At 38.2% G+C, this 21,871-nt stretch overlaps 1 protein-coding gene across 1 annotated transcript in view; it reads right to left on the bottom strand.

Annotated features, from left to right (window-relative positions):
* Positions 1-948: 948 nt before the first annotated feature.
* LOC139120443 (golgin subfamily A member 4-like) overlaps positions 949-21,871 on the bottom strand; it is a 101,662-nt gene continuing 80,739 nt past the window's right edge. Inside the window, 17 exon segments of the mRNA XM_070684852.1 lie at positions 949-4,678; positions 5,523-5,600; positions 6,195-6,329; positions 6,965-7,174; positions 7,506-7,690; positions 8,155-8,620; positions 9,083-9,759; positions 10,375-10,431; positions 11,566-11,688; positions 12,233-12,400; positions 12,860-13,006; positions 13,716-13,832; positions 14,475-14,546; positions 15,244-15,369; positions 16,842-16,874; positions 17,953-18,000; positions 18,878-20,119. Coding sequence (XP_070540953.1) covers positions 9,106-9,759; positions 10,375-10,431; positions 11,566-11,688; positions 12,233-12,400; positions 12,860-13,006; positions 13,716-13,832; positions 14,475-14,546; positions 15,244-15,369; positions 16,842-16,874; positions 17,953-18,000; positions 18,878-20,119 — 2,787 coding nt within the window. The 3' untranslated portion in view covers positions 949-4,678; positions 5,523-5,600; positions 6,195-6,329; ... (2 more) ...; positions 8,155-8,620; positions 9,083-9,105.

Raw genomic sequence — 21,871 nt, forward strand, 5'->3', positions numbered from 1 at the left:
CAGATTTCACCATAATTTCAATAAATATCATTAAGGTGATCTGTAGGAACCTGTATACAAAATTGCAAAGCTATCAGATGAGTAGTTTTGGAAATACACATTTTTTGACCAAAAATGGCAAAAATTGCCCCAAAAATACAAAATTGCAGATTTCATCATAATTTCAATAAATATCATTTAGTTCATCTGTAGGAACCTGTATACCAAGTTTCAAAGCTATCAGATGAGTACTTTTGGAAATACACATTTTTTGACCAAAAATGGCAAAAATTGCCCCCAAAATACAAAATTACAGATTTCATCAGAAACTCAATATATATTACTTAGTTCATCTGTAGAAACCTGTATACCAAATTTCAAAACTATCAGACTAGTACTTTTTGAGAAATACATTTTTGACCAAAAATCGCAAAAATTGCCTTAAAAATGCAAATTTGCATATTTCTGCACAATTTGAACAAATCTGAAATAGATCATCCCTAGGGACATATGTACCAAATATCAAAGCTATCTGACTGGTAGTTTTGAAGGAGAAGATTTTTAAAGATTTTTTTACCAAAATGACAATAATTGCCTTAAAAATACAAATATGCAAATTTCACCACAATTTGAACAAATCTGACTGAAGTCACCCCAAGTAAACTGCATATCAAATTTCAAAGCAATCAGACAAGCGGTTTCAGAGAAGAAGATTTTTTTACCAAAAACACCAAAAAATGCCCCAAAAATACAAATATGCAAATTTCACTACGATTTGAACAAACTTAAGTGAGGTCACCCAAAGTGAGCTGCATATAAAATTTCAAAGCAATTGGACTTGCGGTTTCAGAGGAGAAGGCAATTGTTGACGGACGACGACGGACGACGACGGACGACGACGGAAAATCAACCTATTTGATAAGCTCCGCGTCGCTGACAGCGGAGCTAAAAATGAAGCCACGAGACAAGTTTAACCATCATTTTACTTCTAGCTTAGCATTCTTTATTTCAGTCTTAAAAGCACTGAAGTGCTGTAGGAAGTGTGATGTGTTACAGAAAACACAGTATCAAAAGTACAAAAATACAAACTAGCTGTGAAACAGCGGTAAATAGCCCCTACACTTCAGTCAGTTCAAGCAAGGCTCAGTTATACTTGTTGTACGATCCACGTCCTTCGTAACTTGCAAAGGAAGTGCATCATACAGGCTACAACTAAAACAACCAGCTCTTCACCGATTCGACACATTCAGACTCAAACATGTATTTGCGATACTGTTTTGCGGGGACTTTGCGAAGCAACGAAGAGCGGTCATTGGCGGAGATATTGATACAAAGAAGCGAGATTTATTGCAGCTGAGCTACTCTGAATCAGGTCATGAGTTCCTTCTGATCAAAATTGGTGATGGTAAAATCAAACTTTGGAAGGCGGTATTCGAGTTTGCCTGTCCAATGTTCATGACCCTTGGGCAACAGGTGACAGAAGAGCGCCCTCACACACTCATATGAAGAAGGAGAGAAACAACTGTAATATTCTTCTGCCAGACGTCAAAGAGATATCAGTACTTTGAATATTACAACCTCCCATAATTTGATTTTTGAAATGATTTGCGATATTGGAATGTCAATATTTCCAATCATTTTGTGGATCTGAAGGAAGTCACACCAGTGTACAATACACTATGAAAAATAGATAATGGCAGATGCACTTGGATGGATAATCACACAGCTATAAGCTTACATATTCTAAATAGCAGATTCGCTATGAGCTTAAATATTCTAAATCTAAGATTCACATTTTATTTGGAGCATATTTTCTAGAAATCTTCGTTTCAATCCTGTAAATCAACACACTACATATATCAAAATCTAGTCAATAATATTACTACGATTTCTATGATTTTTTCAAATCTACATTTTTTATTCGATACCTTTATCATTTGTAAAGTCCATCCAAGTGCATCTTTCCCAAAAAGTGATTCTCTTGTTCTTTTGAAACGGCTGATTCGTACTCGGCCACTTTGGAAATGGCAGACTAATTGGCCATATTGGACTGGTCAACTGGTCAGCCATTTTGAAGTGAGCGGCTAGCACGCGTCTCATTCCCTATGCGGAGAATTTGTCAGCAATTTCAAAAGAACATTACATCTTCAAAATACATATCACATGTCTGCCTCTAAGAGACAAATAACTAGTAAAACTGAAAAAAATTGAGAAGATTTCTCAGTATGGAGAAAAAAGTATATAAATATTATTTTGTGCAAATGCTGCTGCTTCACTTCTCCTCTCACTCCAGCAACCATGAAATACTCCCCTTTTTAGACGAATTCATCTCAATTTTTTTAGAAAAGTCTACCACCACATCCCCGTTGACTCCATAATATTCCTGCTTTGACTCGCTCTCAGTAGTTAAAAGACCCTTAACGAGGCAATTTTCAATGCACCAAAGCCAACACAGAGAAAGGAATGGGTAGCCAACTTATTTCTAGTCAATTAAGCAGACAAGATGCATAATTAACCTCTTCTCCAACAATTCAAAATTAAATTTATGTTTGAAACAAAAGAAAAAAGTAAGGTTGAGGGGGCATATATATCAAACTTTTACAAGGGCATTGTGGGTGATGCATGCTTTATCAAATTTGGTCTACCGGTTCATCATGTAACAGTCACATGACCTATTGTAACCAATGAGATGGTCTTCATGCACAATGTGTGACAGTCACCTGATCATTTGTACCCAATGGGAGAAGAGCCATGGTGTTACATTTTTGTCTGCCGTTTTTTTTATCGGGTCAAATTTAACTCAGTTTTGAGTCAGCATTATCAGCCGAATAAAACTGAGGTATCTTGGACAAAAGCATGATTTTTTTGAGCGTAATCATACTTACAATGCACAAAACAAAATGACAAAAGGGCGAACAGGTATAAAACAATGGAATTTAAAAATTGTTTTTAGTCTTTCTTATGCCGTTTGGGGCTTACAGACAAACGTAGTACTGAGGGAAGAAAATAAAAAGGTAAGTAGAATTTAAAAGTTGCATGCTATGACATTTCGGTTTATGAGATGTGAACTACAGACACAGCATAAGAAAGACTAGTGATTATGTATTAACATAAAAACCACCCCGATGTTTTGGTTGGGTGGATTTTAATACTTGTAATTCAGTCATCACTTTTTCCATCAGGAAAAAATGCCTCACCCCTGAATGTGTTTAGTAAACTATCTACACTATATTAGTAGGGAAGACAGTGTAAAATCTATAAATAGGGGATGTTACTAATAACGGTCTGACGGGAAATTTTTATTTAAATAGTTAAAACAATTCGATAAAAAAAACTAAACACTTCCACACACACAGAATAAAGATAGAACAACAGAAAGAAAATGACATTTAGGAATAGACTTGGCCTTGGGAAAGGGGGAATTGAAAGAAAGATGTGCGACTCCCGGCTGAAAATCCCTGAGGAGGAAAATTCCCCGGAGTCACAGGTTGAGGAATGTGTCTCAAAGTCCCCTACCTGCAGCAAATCAAGTAAGAAAATCCAATTTAAAAAATAATTGAAAATAATTTACAAGGTGTATGTTCCCAGTTAAAGAAACGTTAATGGCTGACCATACAACAAGCATATATAAAGGAAAAGCTGCAGGGCGACTGTCAGACACGAAAAATTTGCATAGTTCGATAAAGGAAAGTTCTTGCACAAGGTGGGAAGCCTTTTCACAAAAATTATTTTTTTTTGTAAAAATATAGTTAAATTTACATTATATTTACATATTAAATACAGGATTATCATTATTCTGAGTGTCATCATGCATAGTTTTTTTTCTTCTAATATTTGGGAAAACTGGTCTCTACAACATACGACTAACAATATCACACACAGTTTACACTGAACATGGACACTGTTGAAAATGTGTCGACACGCAACATAGCTGCATTTCATTTCAAGAAATGAAAGAGAGCTACATCAAGTGTTCATCTTCAGTCATTTTCAGCAGTGTCATTTAGAATTACAGACAGAGAATATTTCTTGTCAGCGGAGCTCAGACCAGCAGTGGCATGGTACAACCGTAACTGGTCTGAACCGGTTCTGTCTGGTTTCTTCCAGCCAGAACCTGGTGACTTGACAAATCAGGTTGGTTCATTTTAATGCTGTCGTTCCCTGATTACTTCAGTTGCGTATCAGTTTTCACTGATATATAAAATGTCGGGTACATAATTTTTATATTACTTATTTTTTGTTCATTTTTTTTCCGGTTTTTTATCCTTTTCCAGTAGAGTAATATTGAGTGAGTTCACATGTTTACGGAATTAGTATATCTTTACAAATGGTTATTTGTTATTTACAATCATTACTGATTTTGCAGAAAAACCAGCAAGTTAGTACCTTCGGTAATATTTTTTCCCAAAATAATTGTTCTGGCTTATTGCATAAGTCATGACAAATTTTTGGGGGTCAGAATTTTGAATACTTCCATCACATCTTGGAGTTCATCCGTGTGGTGAGTATGTCTTTGAGTAGACTTGTATTTTGGGGGGCTTGTGGGGGGCATCGTTTTGATTTTTCTTCAGACTTTAGAGCCACTTCTTGAAGTCTTTCCCGAGGATGGTCTACTGCTTCTTGCAGAGCGTTGTCGAGGAGTGTCGCTAGGCGTCGACGAGTGGCCATTTTGTAGGCTGCCCTGACTGCGTGATTTCTTCTGCAGGGATAACATTCAGAGAGACAAAAATCAGTGTAGCCAATGAAAACCAGCATGCACATTCTACAGTTTGCTGTTTTGGAAAAAAGAGAATCCCTTGTAATTAAGTTTGGGAGTTTTGAATTTTGAAACATCTTTATCATCAGGGCAGTTTGTACATTTTCCAGGTTTTTCATTTCAAAGTGTGTAATCTTCAGACTTCTGTGATACTCCTTAAAGCAGGTTCACATATACACTATTCATCATGTGAATGGAGTCTGTATGTGTAAAGCTGGCATTATTATCTATAAAAAGACAATTTAAGTCATTCATTGAATTCCCTTTTCAGCAATAACCCTGTATAGTATATATACACACACGAGTTGTGTTTGTTACCAAGCTAAATGCCCTGTATAAGAAAATTCTGTAGGTTATGCAACGGGAACCTGTGCTTAATGCATGGAACAAACTTAAGGAATAATATCTCCAAACAGCATCCATGTAACCCCTCTTGAAATTCTATATCACATTATTTTCAACATTTTAACAGCCTGGATAAAAACAACTTCCCAGGACCTAGTTGATTTATTAACACCATATTTCTCAGAAAATGCCAAAACACAGACTTTGGTGGTTGTTCCAATTTGCTAAAAAACTGCTGTGGTGAGATAATGACTATGGAAGGATTATGGAAATTCTTCAATGAATGAAAGGTGAAAATAATTGTTTGCCATATTCTTTATACTTTCCACTGTACAAAGCTCTCTCAATCTGCAATGATGCTCTCAATTGTGCAAACACTGTTTAGCAAAAGGTTTCACACATGGCATAGTCATAAACTCTAGATTGTAAAAGCAAGACTCACTTTTCGGTGGCTTTTAGACTCAGTGACGTGAATCTCTTCAACAAAGTTGGATGGGACAAGTCCTTTCCTACCACGTAGCTGTCAAAAATAAAACATAACACAGTTATCAAGACTCACAGAAATCACTTGATGGCTCAGTTCATGGTGATCACATGCTTTCATGTGCCTGTTTCAAAATTACAACCGTATATTACAGAATGTATGACACTTGATTTATGAATATTCATATCTGATAAAGAGTCATTACGAAATTTGCATATCTATCTATACAAAACTCATTAATAAACTGTCTGCAAATGAATACTTGAATACTTCTAAATCACACTTCAAACACTGGTTGTATTTATGGCTTCAAAACAACAAAGGAAATGAAGTGAATGTAACTGCTCCACCTTTCACAACTTTGCAATCCAACTCTGCCATCCCTGTACAAATGTACTTGAGTTATGGCAATCTGATGAAACTGCCTGACAAACCTATCGACACTCTTCCTAACCATAATCCATGATAATTTGGTTTAGCCAAAGTGTTTTCAATTGGCACAGTTGCATCAATACGCTGAAGTATTGGTATAAAAGGCTATACTTGGTGACTCGATGACACAGAATATACCTGTTACCTTGCACACAACACGGAAAAGAAACCGGCTGATTCATGCCTCGCGTTTCTCACCTTGCCATGAAAGAATCCATCGGAGCGGACTGTTCCATACACAGAGATGATGTCACCTTCTTTGAACGAGAGTTCAAATGATGGATAGTCATTGGGCGAATGCTCCATTGGGTTGTAACTGTATATGGCAATGAACTGAAACATAAAAAAAGATATATTTGTGAGATACAATATATGAAATTTCAAGTGCTGTAAAAACTGCCATGTCTCTATTTCCGTGCATGTTGTCACTCTTGTTAAAATTCTCTGTTCTCCTTGACGAAGCAGGTGAAATCTCTGAATGTGCCCAATCTCAAGAAATCGGAAAGAAACTTACAAATAATTGGCTTGTGATAGAGTTTGAAAGGAAATGTTGATAGTCATTTTCTTTTAAGGAGAGCTGTGTCCATAGGGAAAATGTGACTCATGACTGGACTCATCAACTACTACAGAGATGAGAAGGAAACGTGAACTTTTTGTAGCATATCTGGTTTTGTTTACTTTCAAATTGAAATCAAGTGATTGGGCAACCAATCAACAGACAGGATAACCATGATTTTCATTTTTAACTGCCAGAGTTTGTTCATCTATGAACCGTTAGATGCTGGCAAACTTGTTTTTTGAGTCGATGTGTTGTGTTAATAAACCAGCTTAAGAGATGCACTCAAATTCAAACATGTTACTTAAAGACCCTGACTTGGTCTGTAGCAGTGCTCCATATCAAGACTGTGCTCATGCAGGCCAGTATGTTTGAAATAATAGGGCAGAGTATATTCATGGGAGTTGCTTACTGTTCGTTTCCTTGGTTCACTCATGTCACTGAGGATTGAAGAGACTTCCGTATCTGCCACCGAGTCGCTGTACGTAGATTCCGTTGGATGTGGTGATGACACCGACCCTGAGTGATAAGTATCTACCCTTCTGGATGTCTGGCCAGTAACTGTCACAGTCTCAATGCTGAATGCCATCGGATTTCTCACATTGATGTTCTCAATCAGGGCCTGAAAAAAGAATTTGTTTGATCCATTTAGGCTTTCAGTTTGTGGATGAGGTTACCATTTGATGGAGTTGATGTGTCTGACAGAGTAGGAGATATTTCACAGTATTTTATCGAAATAGTGAAGAGTTTCTTGAAACAATTTTCTCATTATCTTACCCCGAATATCAAAAGTGTTAATAAAAGGGACTACAATATACCGCAACTTCTGAATACGTCCAAGTGTCAGTATTTGCTGTGAAACTACCTTTTCCTTCAAAAATTTATTCATCAAAAATGTGCAAAATACACAAACTCAGCTAATTCCAATTTTTTAAAATCTAATCCTCTGTTACCTTTGTAAGATGAGCACTGTTGACCAGCTGTTTCTGTCTCTCATTGAGGTAGATTTTGTAGCCAGCGACCTGGGCGCCGTTACTCTTTGCCATCTCGTCGAGCGGGGGCGGTGTCCACGCCAGGAGAATACTGCGACTGCTGACCACTCGGGAAATCCGGAAGTCACTTGGAGGTTGAGGGGGTCCTGAACAGACAGATGCACGTAATATTAGGTTTCCTAATACTTTATCATACCTTTGATCTTTTCAGGCCATAATTGCCCTAAATGTGTCTGAACAGGGCATCATGTAGATTCAATTTCTCACTTTGCAGACTCAATGTTTTCAGAGGAACCCTTAATTTCTTACATGGAGAGGTCATATCTCTCATATAAATATGCCTTCTTAGAGAGACACAACTGTATCATTACAACTTGCTATCACTGGTACAATCCATACTTTCACTGAAAATACATAATACTCATGGTCAATCACATGTTGCATCTGTACAACACTCTGTCGATGTCTGTCGCCCTCTATTGTTCATGAATGCGAAATTTCTGTCAAAAGTGTAAAAGTTCCGCGGTAGATTCAGTACCTAAAAACACTGTTCTTTACAACTACACCAAAATTTGGCACTTAATTAATTCAAAGTGTGAATTTTCGTTACCTTCCACTGGAAGACTTGATGGATGCAACATAAGATGATGGAGTGTGCCATTCGGGGACACAGCGGTACTGCTGCTCCCGATGGAGAGGTTAGCCAAGTCCGGCATATCCACACCTCCGAGGTGTGCTGGCGAGCTGCCGTTGCCCATGAATGGCATATCCCCATTTGGCAGCCTGGCAAACGCTGAAGGAGAATTCCCAAGATGCATTGGTGGTAGGCTAAGATGGCCGCCTTGGGACAGTGAGGACTGAGGCATCACAGACAGGTTTGTGAGAAGAGGGGAGCGCGGAAGGCCGTTTGTAAACGATTTGCTGGTACCGTTCAGCTGTTCTGCCAACCTATTTGCTTCTTCGGCCAGCAAAGGAGAGGGTTCATAGTTCAGCGAAAACTGTCCAGAAGTAGGGTCGTGGGATCGATCAGCCATGTTAAGGATATTTCCAGAACCTTGACTCAAATGTGCACCGTCCTGTAAATGATAGAAAAAGATATGCCATTCATGATCCATTCATTTTTGTTTCACATGGATTTCTTTTCAGAGAACTCACTGTACAAAATGTACTTCACTTCAACTGTGAAAGGTAAGCATATTTCTACTGTTCATGATAAACATTTATTGATATGTACATGCATTGGTCTTGCAATTATTGTAATGAGTCACAAAAAAAATATTTTCAGAGGACTTGAACTTGTGACTTTTAGTGTACTTTTTATATAACAATCTCTCAGTAATTAACGCTCAAATTTTACTTCAATGGGAACATGCAATTGAGATAAACTTCTTTATTTATTCTTACAAAAGAAGTAACAAAAAAGAATATGACAAGAATGATTACTGCATCCATTCAGTGGTGTCTAATTTCAGGTTTGTAGAAACTAAATGTACATCACTCACAATGGTATAATCATTTCACAGATACACAAAACCTACCCTTTGCCTCTGCTGTCTGGGAGTCACTCTACCAGCCATGACATTGGACAGCTCATAACTGTAATCCCCGATGGTGCTTGCACTGTCTCTGCCGCTGGCTCCTCTCTCCAGCATCCTGCAAGTTCTGGATCGGCTGAAAGCAGATCCTGCAAGGCACTGCCTGGTGACATGCGACTCCTGGAAGATGATCGGCCGGATGCTCCACCTGATGTCAGGTCTCCCATGTCGGTGCTCAGACTCTGCAAGAGTTCCTGCATGGCTGCCTCGTCTGACAGCTGACTACCGCTGTTCTGACTGGCCGATGGTCTCACTGGGGCAGGGGAGGAACTCTCGATTGCCTGCCATAGCGGCTCGCTCAGTTCATTTATTGCACTTTCTGACAGATTGGGCGTACCCCTAACTGGTTCAGCCATCGGTGAACTTCTGGATGAACTTTCCACTCTGATCTCTTGCCTTCCAACTACGACCTCTGGCTCCTCATTGATTCCTACAAGGCTGGTGCTGTACGGTGTCAAAGGCTCGTTGTATTCCTCATCGGGCATTCGAGATTGTAACCTGCAAACCGCATCCAACAGCTCGCTGGTCCTTCCTCCATATTGCTCTCTGAGTTCTGCAGCGAGCCTTTTGATGACCGCATCCCGCTCTTTGCATTTCTTGACCAGCCTTGAAACTTTAGCCTGAAGTCGTGAAAAATGAGACCATAAATACGCAAATCATCATCACTGACCTGCTGTCATGATCATCTTGTGTTAGTAGAGCGATAACGGTGAAAGAACTTTGACATGCAAAGACACAAAACTAAGAATACTCTATACTTAATTTTACAAACATAGCACAGTGGATTAAATTGGCAAAGACACGTCATGAAATATAAACAGATGGGACTTTCCATTCTCTCTTATCAAGTAAGATTGTCCGCTTGGTACTTCATTGCCTGTCGACAGTCCCTTGTTCCTTCTTTGCCTATAACACCGACATAGCTACTATGGCAGATGCCGTGGAGTATGCTAGTCCCTACAACTGAGAGCCGCAGGTTCAAGGGCGAGTGCTGCAGGAAGGCCCAGCAAAATGTTTGAACTGTAGGCCCACAATGGCACCAGCAGCTGTCAACAGTCTAGGTATTTCATTTTGAAACTGGCTTTGTTTATCAATATGAAACGTTTTCATTCACTGCCCTACAGTGTAAACTAATTTTTGCGACTATAAACATGTAGTACTGTGTTTGTTATCTTGTCACAAAAACATCCCATAAAGCCGCTAGAGTAACATGCTGAATGCTGGGATTTATCTACCTTGAGAGGAGCCACTGCAAGTTCAGCTTCTCGTTTCTTATGCTCCATGTCGTCAAACTAAAGTAAAGTTGACAGGTGAGGTGGTGTACAGTTGTGAGGATCAGAAACACACGACAGAGAGGTGAAATCAAGAAGTGATGGTGGTGATAGGGAAGAAGAGGAAAAGAAGACAGAAAAGAATTAAAAATTAGAAAATAAACATTGACACACTCATTACATGTTAGAAATTATTAAATACTTAAACACACAATATATAAACACAATTATAGTAAAAACAGTATTGTTTGCTGTTAAACATTGGCAAGTTCTTGCCAGGAGAAATTTGTTTTAAAATCATAGAATTGCCGAGCCTGTATAATGAGTGATGAATTTTTGAAGCATCTTTGACAAAACAATTGTTGTGAGAAATATAATGGTACATACAGGTAGCACAGAAACTCTATTTATGTCACCTACAAATACTGATGATGACTATCGGTTATAGAGGTGGTAGTTCACAAAAACAACAGATATAAGAAGAATACTGCTAGCTTGTCCAATAATGTTAAACTAGTTGTCAATATTGATGATCAGTATAATTATCATCAACCACCACGAAAAGAGATAATTACTCATTAAGCCTAACACTATAGTTTGTATGAGAAACTTGTCTAAAATAATGTATACACTTTTTTAAGTTATTAATGCTTTGGATTATGTAACAGCCCCCCCCCAACTGAAAAAAAATGATTTGAAGTCTAAGACTAAATCTGAAATGCTGTCTTTGAAAAGAATTATCAACACAATACTGATATAAACAGATCAACATTGCTAACATATACTCTAACACACACACATATCTGCACACATTCCCTACTGCAAATTCTTCCAAACATCAGACGAACTGGTCAACAGAGCTCCCAGTTTACATTCTGTCCACTGTCCCAGTCTTTGCTACTGTTAAACTACGGAAGCCAGTGAACCACAAATCAAGTCTAGTGTGTATCAAATTCCACCAATCAATGTCACAGTTACAACATAAAGTAAACAAAAACATTGTCTCCTCTGTACAACAATGTGACCCATGTGACCTTTCATCGCACATCTTCCTATCATATGCAATCATTCCCAGGTCAAAGTTTGAGGTCAGTGACCTCAAAAAGCAGGAGAAATTCAAAACTTTGGGAGTGCAATATTTGTATGTATGCCTACCCTGAGCTTGATATCCGTGTAATTCTCTTCCAGTCCGTCCCGGGTTGCGTTCAGTTTTTCATACTCCGTCACTTTGCTCTGAAGGCTGGCCACTTCTTGGAACAGATCTCGCTCTTGTTCAGTCTATGAATTTAATATGAAAAATTTAGCATTTCAAGGTCCTCTCTAAACATGAGGACATTTTTCAAATGCCCATCTCTACTAGAGATCCTCTATAAAGGAAACACGTCTACTTGAAAACATTTGAGGTGGCATCAACATTTTTGTTTGTAGCTCATTAAATCTAGAAATCAAACAATCTGAGATAAGTATAAGAGTCATCTTTGGTGAGACAACAACTGTACAAAATTGAAAGCACCTCTGATACTATTATATGACAAGTCGTTCCAATGCCTTGAAGAAAATAGAGTCAAAAGTAACAATACTACTTCATGACCTGCGATAAACAATAGATCTGGCTGGCATTGCAAGCAAACATCCTGTTTTAAATGACCAAACCACAGTGAATTAGTAGATTTACATGAAGCATCACTCAAATTCCTAAAATCCCTCCCATCAAGTTTACATAAACAATTAGATATATATCACAAATAACGATGTACAAATCATTCTTGCCACTAGAGGGCGCCACATAAAATATGCCCCGGTTTTAGTCTGGTCAACTTACCTTCTGTCTCAGTGCAGACTCTGCAGCTTGTAGTTTACCATGCAGGATGTCTCTTTCACTCTGTAAGTTTTCCACACCCTTCAGTTTGTTCCTCAGCTCTGCCAGGTGTTCTTCAAGTCTTGCTAGCTCCTGAGTGGTATCATCCAGTTCCATACTCTTCGTTTGCAGCTGTGGTTATTGAGGAGACAGAGAGGGGGAGAGAGGGAGGGGAGATCATGTATAAAGTTACATTATATTAATAGTCTGAATTCACTTTTTAAAATGCTATATACTTTGAGCATCATGCAAAATCATGACGGTCTTACATTACAATTCAGTATGTGAGTATTTATTCAACATGATAAAAGTCTATTCTTACAGGACACCTTATAAAATACAGTTTCATAATGGTCAACATTTGAATTGGCACTGCAGCAAAATCAGTATTTGATGTTTTCTGCATCTATGATCTATAACACTTGAGTTTACCGATATCTATATACAACATGAAACTTCTCCTAGTGTACATGATGCAGGACAGCAAAAACTAGAATCTACTATAAAAACATGTGAGAGGGTGTTCCTGGTACTTTCGCATAACGTCAATTCACAACATTATTTCAAGGTTTCATGGAATTTTATAATCACCTCTCTCTTCAAAGCTTCATATTTTCCTGCCAATTCACTGTATTTTGTGTCAGCCTCTACTTGCTGCATTCTGTTGGTTTGTTCCAGGCTGCTCATCTGCTGTCTGAGTCTCTGCAATTCAGTGATCTTCTCTCCCAGCTCTTCCTCCTTGAGAAACAAAAATCAAAGTCAAATGTCAATATTTTCTCAATGTCCTCTAGTTAACCTGTTCATCCCATAATGCCCTGCAAAGTAGGTCTACACTAACGGTAAACCTGTTCACCTTTGATTCCCTGTAATCAGGTTCTACAATCACCATTGATATAACAATGGGTTTGGGAGGAACCATGGTGGTGAAAGGGTTAAATATTAAGTGACATTCAAATTGGCTTCACACTGTCAAATTAGAGATCAAATCCATAAAAAATTACTTTCAATACTTCCTGGAAAGTGACAAAACATCACAATCAGATTCACTCCTAAGAAACCATTCCTGTGGTTACCTTATTCCCACTGTGGATCTGAACACTCAAAGTCACTTAAAAGTCAAGGATTTTTTTCAACAATTTTCAATGACTTTTAGGTCCAAAATACCATTTTCAAGGTATCATTTTTACGAATAATTTTACATATCATTTTGACAATATCACAACTCATCATCTTGTCATTTTTTCTTAAAATACGGATGAATCATCAATTTTCCTGGACTCGATTTCATTTTCATAGACTTTTCCAGGACTTTCCAAGAGGCATTAAAATTTAAGGACTTTCCAGGAGTGTACAGACTCTGTCCCATTGTATAAATTTCTAATAGTAGCTACCACATCCACAGCATTTTACATGATAGAAACAGACAACGACAGCAATAGACACTTACCTTGGAAGCAAGTTCTTTCTCTCGTCTATCCAATTTTGTTTTATACATGATGTTGCTGTCGTCCATACTCTTGATGTCTTCTTCTTTCTGACTCAGCTGTTGTTGAACCTGCTCCAACTGAAAGCATAACAAAAAACAACATTACGTATTTCAAAACTTTCAGTTTTCTCAGCACAGGACACTGGCAGCTTCAGTCTATCACCGAACACTTCACTGTTTTGAGCTCACCTCTACCTGGAAATTTTTTTCAATATTTTTCCAAATGTTTGCAGCCAAAATATGACAGAGCTTGGGGCTGTCACAATGGATGGATTGTGTCCAATATGCCACTGTGTACAATCATAGCCCCTACATAGAGAGGGGTCTATGGTACAATGACGATAAAAAAACACTTATTTTACAGTGACTCGATTTACCTTACAAGTAACACAACAACCTGTTTCTGTAGAATTTTACCAAAGTTTCATTTGATATGTCAATATCAAGTGAAAAAATTTGGAATAAATGCAGAGAATCAAAACTATCAACGCTCTGACTGTAGATTAAATCAAATTTTGCACAATATTCAATTATAGAGACACAATTCTTCTTGCTACACATCACTGATTTACAAAGATACATTAGAACATGATAAAATCATTGCACCCCGTCGGGAACAACGTCATGTTTTCATCCATGCTCTTTCCTAGTTCTCTATGGAATAAAGATAAGTTTTCTGATGTGAAATGTTGGGCACAGAAAACTGGAAGCAGGAATTACCTCTTCTCTAAGCTGTCCCACAATATCTTCATCGGTTTTGTTGACTTTCAGCAGCCTCTCAAGTCGCATCACCTTTCAAATGAAAAAAAAACATTATTCAATTTACAAACAAACTCATCCTTCACCTTGCACAGTTGTTAATGACTTCAAAAACATATCAAATCTGAGGATCAGCTCAACAGCTCAAGTGATTTGTAGACAATCACTATGACATGTTAGAAGCAGTGGATGCGTGGGTTGGTGATATTTTGTAAAGCAAGCAGTTTGCAAATGAAATACTAACTCGAATAATTTATGGATGAATGTAACTGCAAAAGCACCAATTTTAAATGCAAGCTCTCTCCAGCTAGAGTGAACATATACCTCAGCATCCTCATGTTGGTATCCTAGCAACTCTCAACAATTTTTTTGTTGTCTTGCAATATTGGAGCCTCATCTTAAACAGAGCTGTCGTTGTGTGTTTTTTTTTAAATTATCAATCAAGTTTTGCAGTCAACATACAGAATTTCACGTAAACATATGGCTCACTTTACAAGTGCAATTTAAAATACAAATTTGGAAAACAATGTCTTCGGCAAAAATGTTTTTGCAAGTTATTTTGCTAAATTTCCTAACCAGGGTTTCAGTAAGCAAATGAAGCTTTCATTGGAAAGTGAAACAGGCAAGCTCTGCCGATGACATCACTACATTTCAATTCCAAACACAAGTTAGCCATGACATGCGAAAAAAACCCACAAATCACCCAAGTATAGAAACAGCAAAAACTGACCTCAGCCTTAAGGGCCGTGATCTGACTGTTCTTTTCCCTGAACTCAGAATGCAGCTGTGTGTTTTCAACTCGGAGACTGCGGCACAAATTAGCCTTCTCTTTGACTGCTTCCTCTGTCTCTTGAAGCTGGTACATTTTAACGCAAAGGACGAGGGGGGGAAAATATTACAATTTATGGTTAATATGTGATTATGATGGAGCCGTCACCCGATGGTAGGATCAACTGGGTCGTGTTTGCAGACGTCAGTCATGTTATTATTAAAGGTGACTATTAAATGTTGATTATTATTAACAATTCAAGTCAAGATTTTCATTTCATTAGTACATCAGGTTAACTACTGGGAAATGTAAAATGGACTGAAATGTGGATTTGCTTTGTCTTAATTTCACTTGATTAACACAACAAGTGATGTACCATTGTTAAACTGAAGTTCAGCGTGTCATTGGTAATGGTGATGAAAGCTCAGTGGGTTGCCCTTGAACTTGGCTAAGATAACGAGTGATACAGGGGTGACACCAGTAAAAAATTATGGAGTTCAAGGGTTACAGAGTACAATTTAATTCTGTTTGTGATAGAGGATCTGTAAAATTAATATTCATGAAAATTTGCCAGGTATGTTGCCTTGGTAACAGAGGACATTAAGGCACAGGGTAATATAATAATATGCACACAGTGGCCGTATCAATTTCTTTGATACAGTTTTATGAGAGTCATATAAAGTATACAAGCGTGTCATAATTAACATATATAATTTTCATTAGCATTATACGTAACACATGTATGAAGCGCTTTCGTCATTCTGACTAAGTGAAGTTAATTGACAGGGTATTGAGCGGGCAAGCACTGCTTGGCACTGTGTTGCTTTATATTCACATACATTATCAGTGCTTATGGTACACATCAACTGTACAAACAGAGAGTTTGACCTCTGAACTCCTCAATGCTCATCACTTCACAGATGTTGTATACTGAGGTCAACTTTACCATCTGTTTAAAAATAATAAAGACTTTGACGATTCATTGCAATAACACAGAGGGCTACCTTCAATAACTCTTTTCATACGCTGAAGTGGTCCCTATCATGTCAATATTATTTTTGCAGACTTCCTATTCTTTCATCATGGATACATTTAACAGGAGTAAATGTTTATTTTTGGCATTTGTATTGTTCGATGGCCTTGGTCTTTTGATGATAACAAATTTATGAAAATGCAGGGTACATCAATGCCATGAAACGTGTATAATGAAAACTGATTGACAATTTGCATATCATTAGCAACACAATGTTATTGGATGAACGTTATAAAATGTGGTCACATGACAGTCATGTGACCAGAAGACCCCCGAGCGAGCGTGTATTTGGATATTTATATTCATTTTTGTGAACTATCTGTCTTTGATGTTTTCTGAGTCAGTGTTACTAGACCTATTGTTTTGTGTATATTATATATCATTAGTTCACAAAGAAGAGTTATTTCACAGATAGGACATGAAGAAAATGTTGTTCAGGAAGGTCCTGATTTTAAAGACTCAAAGAGGAGAAATCTCAATGTCAATCCTGATTGACAGAGACTGACAAGATGACCCTTGACCTCACCTTGCATTTTAATTCACCGATATCCTCAATTTCCTGCATGCAAAGGATGATGGGAGAAACGATTGTTGAAGTTGGTTAGTGAAGATGTACATATTGATATGTTGGTGACATAATCTCTTGAAATGATCAACGAACAAAACTGACTGAACACGTCATTGTGAGGCACAAAGGTGTACCTGAGGTTCACAGAGTACACAGATGATGTGAAATTTTGGCATGGAATGATAGATAACTGAGCAATGCCAGAGTTGAAAAGAATGCCACACATGGACAGAATAAGAGAAATAGAAAGTAACAAGTGAAAAGTACATGGAACCACATGTGAAATGAACATAAAACACCACAAAAGGCAAACCAGGAAAGCTGCACAGAATTGAAGGCATTTGGCATCAAAACAAATAAAATACTGCGACACACAGGAACCTGAAAATGGAACTCAAAAAGTAAAAAATGAAAAAAGAAGTTGTCATGAACAGAAGAAGTACAAAAAGCACCAAGACCAAAAACATTTATAAGAGATCTGAAAGTATTGCAATAGATGGGTTAGATGTTTAGTAATGATAGCTTGTCTTAATAATGTGTTAGTACAAAAACAAAGGGTGCTATTACATATGATAGTGTTAATGTGTTTATTTGCCGATAAAAACTTACACTACAACAACAAACTAAAGAAACCACACTGGCAAAACATGAAAATATTAGTGCAGTGTTCATGAGTGAAATGGGAAAGAGGACATACTGATTTTAAAGACAAATTTTTGGATAACTTCTTCCATAATGTCTATCTTCCTGGGAAAATTTGGTTAGCATTTGAAGTTTTCAAGTTTCAAATAACCCCTCATGTATCATTTATTTATTTGAACAAATTGGTAGCAACGCAGCAGAAGGTACGATTGTTGACAAAATTTCAATAAAAGAATGAATGAATGAATAAACAAATGAATGGATGAAATAAATCAATATTTAAATTTCAAAGCCAAACTCAAGTTTAAAATACATAAAACTTCACACACAAAAAATCACAAATACACGAAAAAATATTTTGCTAAAGCCGAGTGCAAAACAAAAAAGCAAGAAGAGAGATTTAGAGTTGTGCTCCCTGGCGTCCCACCTGGATTCTAGCAGCGATCTCCCTCTCTCGCAGCACAGCTTCCCTCTCCTGCAATGGATGCAGGATGGAGAGAAGACAGGGAGGGAAAAAGAAGGGGGGAAATGTAATTTGGTTTACAGGAACTACTCGTGTTTAGATTGAGAAGTGTCTACACCACTTAAACCTAGATCCCAGTGGGCTATTACGGAGGGAAAATTAAAACATGCAATGATGATGAAATTTACTTTTGTTCATGACGTTGTTTGTTATATAGTATGCATTTATACAATATGGATTATTTGTACACAGTTCAGTTATATGTGTACAAAGTATGAGTACTTTGTCAAGTTTTCAAAATAAAAAAAATACCAGCAGCAACATCTGGAAGGCAACCTTGACTGAGATAGGATGCAACAGAACAACAAGACGCCAAAAATTCTGAACCATGGAGAGTATATGAACGAGACAATGAAGATCCAACATTCATGAGGGAAAAAAAGTTGACAGAGACAGTGGGATGATGACATGCAGGAAAACATCACAGAACACACCATTTGGTGAAAGCAGTGTTCAAGAACTTGCAAACGTAACGTAATCTGTAAATGACAATGTTGTTAATGAAGCAAGCACATTTTTCATGCTTTTTAATGAATATTACATCTGGTTAAAATATCTAAGTATATGAATTAAAATAACTTGAATGGAATTTTTCATCCAATGATCATGAGTTTGAAAGAATTGAGCGATTTGTGACTGAATGTTTTAAATTATCGTCGTTTCTCCATGATGTTTCTATAATCTACTAGTCAACCGTGACATCAGAATAGCAAGTAACTATCCCGTTTTGGAAGAGATACTTAATTCTTCCGTTCTGGATGACAACGATGATTGGCAGTGTTTCCATGTTGATCATCTGAAAGTGGTAAGTTCTCAGAATTTGCGTTACCTCGCTTTCCGCTCGCAGACGGGAGATCTCGCCTTTGAGTTGCTCTGTCTCCGCGGTGTACAGGTCCTTCTCGCTCTTTCGTCTCTGCACCATCTTCTGAATCCAAAGTGGAGTTGGCGGTTTAGGCAGGACCTCTGGAGGTTCACTCAATGGAGTCTTTGGAAGAGTGAGTGGTTTGCCGGTGTCGGGGAATGCGAAGACCGAGTTTTCTGAGTTTTCCACGTAATCCCGGTCGGTTCCGGTGGACTGGGAGTCCATGCCACTGTCAAAGGAAGGTGGTTTCCGGAGATGCAGGGTTGCCTGCTTTCCGGATCTGTCCAAGACCAGATCTGAAATTTTGGGAGGGTCTGAGCTTGGCAGGGGAGGTAGTTCAACGTCTGAATAGTCTGATTCAGAATCAGATTGGGAGTCTACCATTCTTTCAACCTGAGTTGGGATTGGAGTGGAGGGCAGTGGAGGGGGGACATCAGAATCTGAGCTCAAGGACTTGGAATGACTTTGGAAATGGAAGGATGGATGCATGGAAGATGGCATGGACGGAGCTTCCTGACTGACATCGGAGTTGGAATCAGCGTAGTACAGAGTTTGTGAGACTATCTCCTGTTCATCCGCTAAATCTCTGAACGGCACAGACTCAACCTTGTCCTGTTTCAAGGCATATACTTTGTCTTCCCCTGGAAGGTTTGCAATGAGGCCTTCAATGAGCTTCTTCCTTTCATGAGGTCCAGCAGTATCAAGTCCTCTGGGCGCGGCTCTCGTTCTATCTGGAATGGTTTTCCGCTGGATGTCTTCTCGGATGGAATACAGGCCGTGAGACTTTTGCGCAGGTCTGGTTTTGACGTCTTGATCTGAAGATTTGCTCTGTGGCAAGTTTTCGACCAGCTGGTGAATTGTCCTGCTCCTGCCTAGATCTGCCGTCTTTTGCATCTGCAGACAAACCGACTGCCGATACACGGGCGTGACGTTAGCGTCCACCAATCCCTGGTCAGTATTGATGATCACCCTGTCTATGCCGTTTTCCCACTGACGCTGGGACCTTACCGATTTCTGCGAGATGCTGCCCAGCTTTGGCACCTGAGAATTGTACGGCAGCGCCTCAACGAACTGGGCCAGAGTGATTTGTTTGTTTTGCGGGGTGAAGACTGTGGACTGCATGGCTTCCCCGCAGAGATACCGCAGAGCATCGGTCTGGGTGAATTTGCTGGTGCGCTTGGTGTAGATGGAGTTGAGGATGTCGCCTTTCTGGAATGGAAGCAGTGAAATGGGACAAGGTGAGGTGGCGTGAAATGTTAGCTGACAAGCACTCAAGCCAAGCAACTAATGTTATTATCGGGATGTACGTGACTTTTTTTAACAACTATGAAAGAGAGAATCCAGTGCAACCACACTGATCTACAACTCTACTGGGTTGGCCCACACACAAAGGGATTGAGGTTTACATTAGCAAATTTACATAAAGCTGACATGAAATTTACATGGAAAATGATGACAAACAAATTGACAAAATAACAATCACTGGGGAATTTCTTTAGGAATTGTAATGAAGATGATTTTGACATTGAATGAAAAATGTTGGAAACTCACACACACTTTGAGACATAAAACTAGATATCCGAATTGCAAATATATGTGACAATTTTTTTTTATCCTGTTAATATGACTTTACATTAAGTTAAAGCTTGTTTGCCACCAACACTGAAGATACTTGATATGTTTGACTGGGTATAGCTACAATATATTTTGTTATCTCTGATGCGAACTGATCTTGAGTGTAACCATTGACATTGACATTCCTTTTGTATCTGTGACCTACATTTGGCCTTCTAGCTTTGAGATTAACATCGCAGCCAAACAATCATCGGAAAGTATACTGCCATTGTTGGTATGACGTGTTTTGCAATGATCAATGGCAAATCCTGAAAGTTGCTCGCCTGTGGAAGCAGGTGACACATGAGCTGCAGAATGTATTGAAAATGAGTCGTGTGGCACATGTCAAATGTCCTGATCTGGATGAAAGTGTATGAAAGAACCTGGAAATGTTTGACATAAAATGTAATGAGAGACCACAATGCTCAATATTGGTATTTGAAAAACTTGAGATCTCATTCGCTTTGAAAGTAAAAGACATCATGCTTGTGTTCCTTGCATCCCATGACTATAGACTCTTAATATATCAACTGTAGAGCACTGTAGGTTTACATTAAGTACAGTATAGTTCAGTTAGTGTTGGATTTATAATGTATGAAAAACCAAGTAGGATTTTATCATTGAGTCAAAAAAGCTGGGTTTATAAATTATGAAAACCGTGTAAGGTTTTCTCATTGAGTCAAACTCCATGGTGCAAGCATGTTCCTGCAAGTAAATGCCTTTCCTCCTCTGAACTGTTGACAATTAAAAGGAATAATTGAATTATCAATCATACATACTGATTTAACCAGGATGAATGGAAAGTAACTTTTCCCGTCCCTCCATTAATTTTTGAAAAAGAGCCACTGAAATGTAACTCACTGACCAACCATCAACATTATGCAACTTTTGGTTGGTTTTATAAACAAAGTTGTACTTCACAACCTAGCATAACATAAGTACACTCCTGTTGCATTACCTGTTGAATAACATTCTCCATTAAATAGATTAATGTACAGTTATTGAATGTCAAATGATATTTTTACTGCAACCTGTATGAGCAAATGAGTGCTAAAAATGAATTCTCAATATTGATATCCACATTGACTTCCAGCCACAATCATGTATTGTTGACAAGAGACCAGGTGAGAACATCCATTATATTGCATTATTCAAAGTTTAAGATGACAAGGAGTGACCTTGGCCAATCACATGAGGCCAAAGCTTTCACAATCTATCTATTTTCAGGCAAGGAAGACCAGGTGAAATACTGTGAGTTTATACAGTAGCTACACAGCCTTTGTTTTGATTTCCAACTGATGTGTGTCATACTCAAACAATCTGCAACGTGGCATTAGCAAGTCAGCA

Source organism: Ptychodera flava, chromosome 20 (genome assembly GCF_041260155.1).
Source record: "Ptychodera flava strain L36383 chromosome 20, AS_Pfla_20210202, whole genome shotgun sequence".
Classification (NCBI taxonomy): domain Eukaryota; kingdom Metazoa; phylum Hemichordata; class Enteropneusta; family Ptychoderidae; genus Ptychodera; species Ptychodera flava.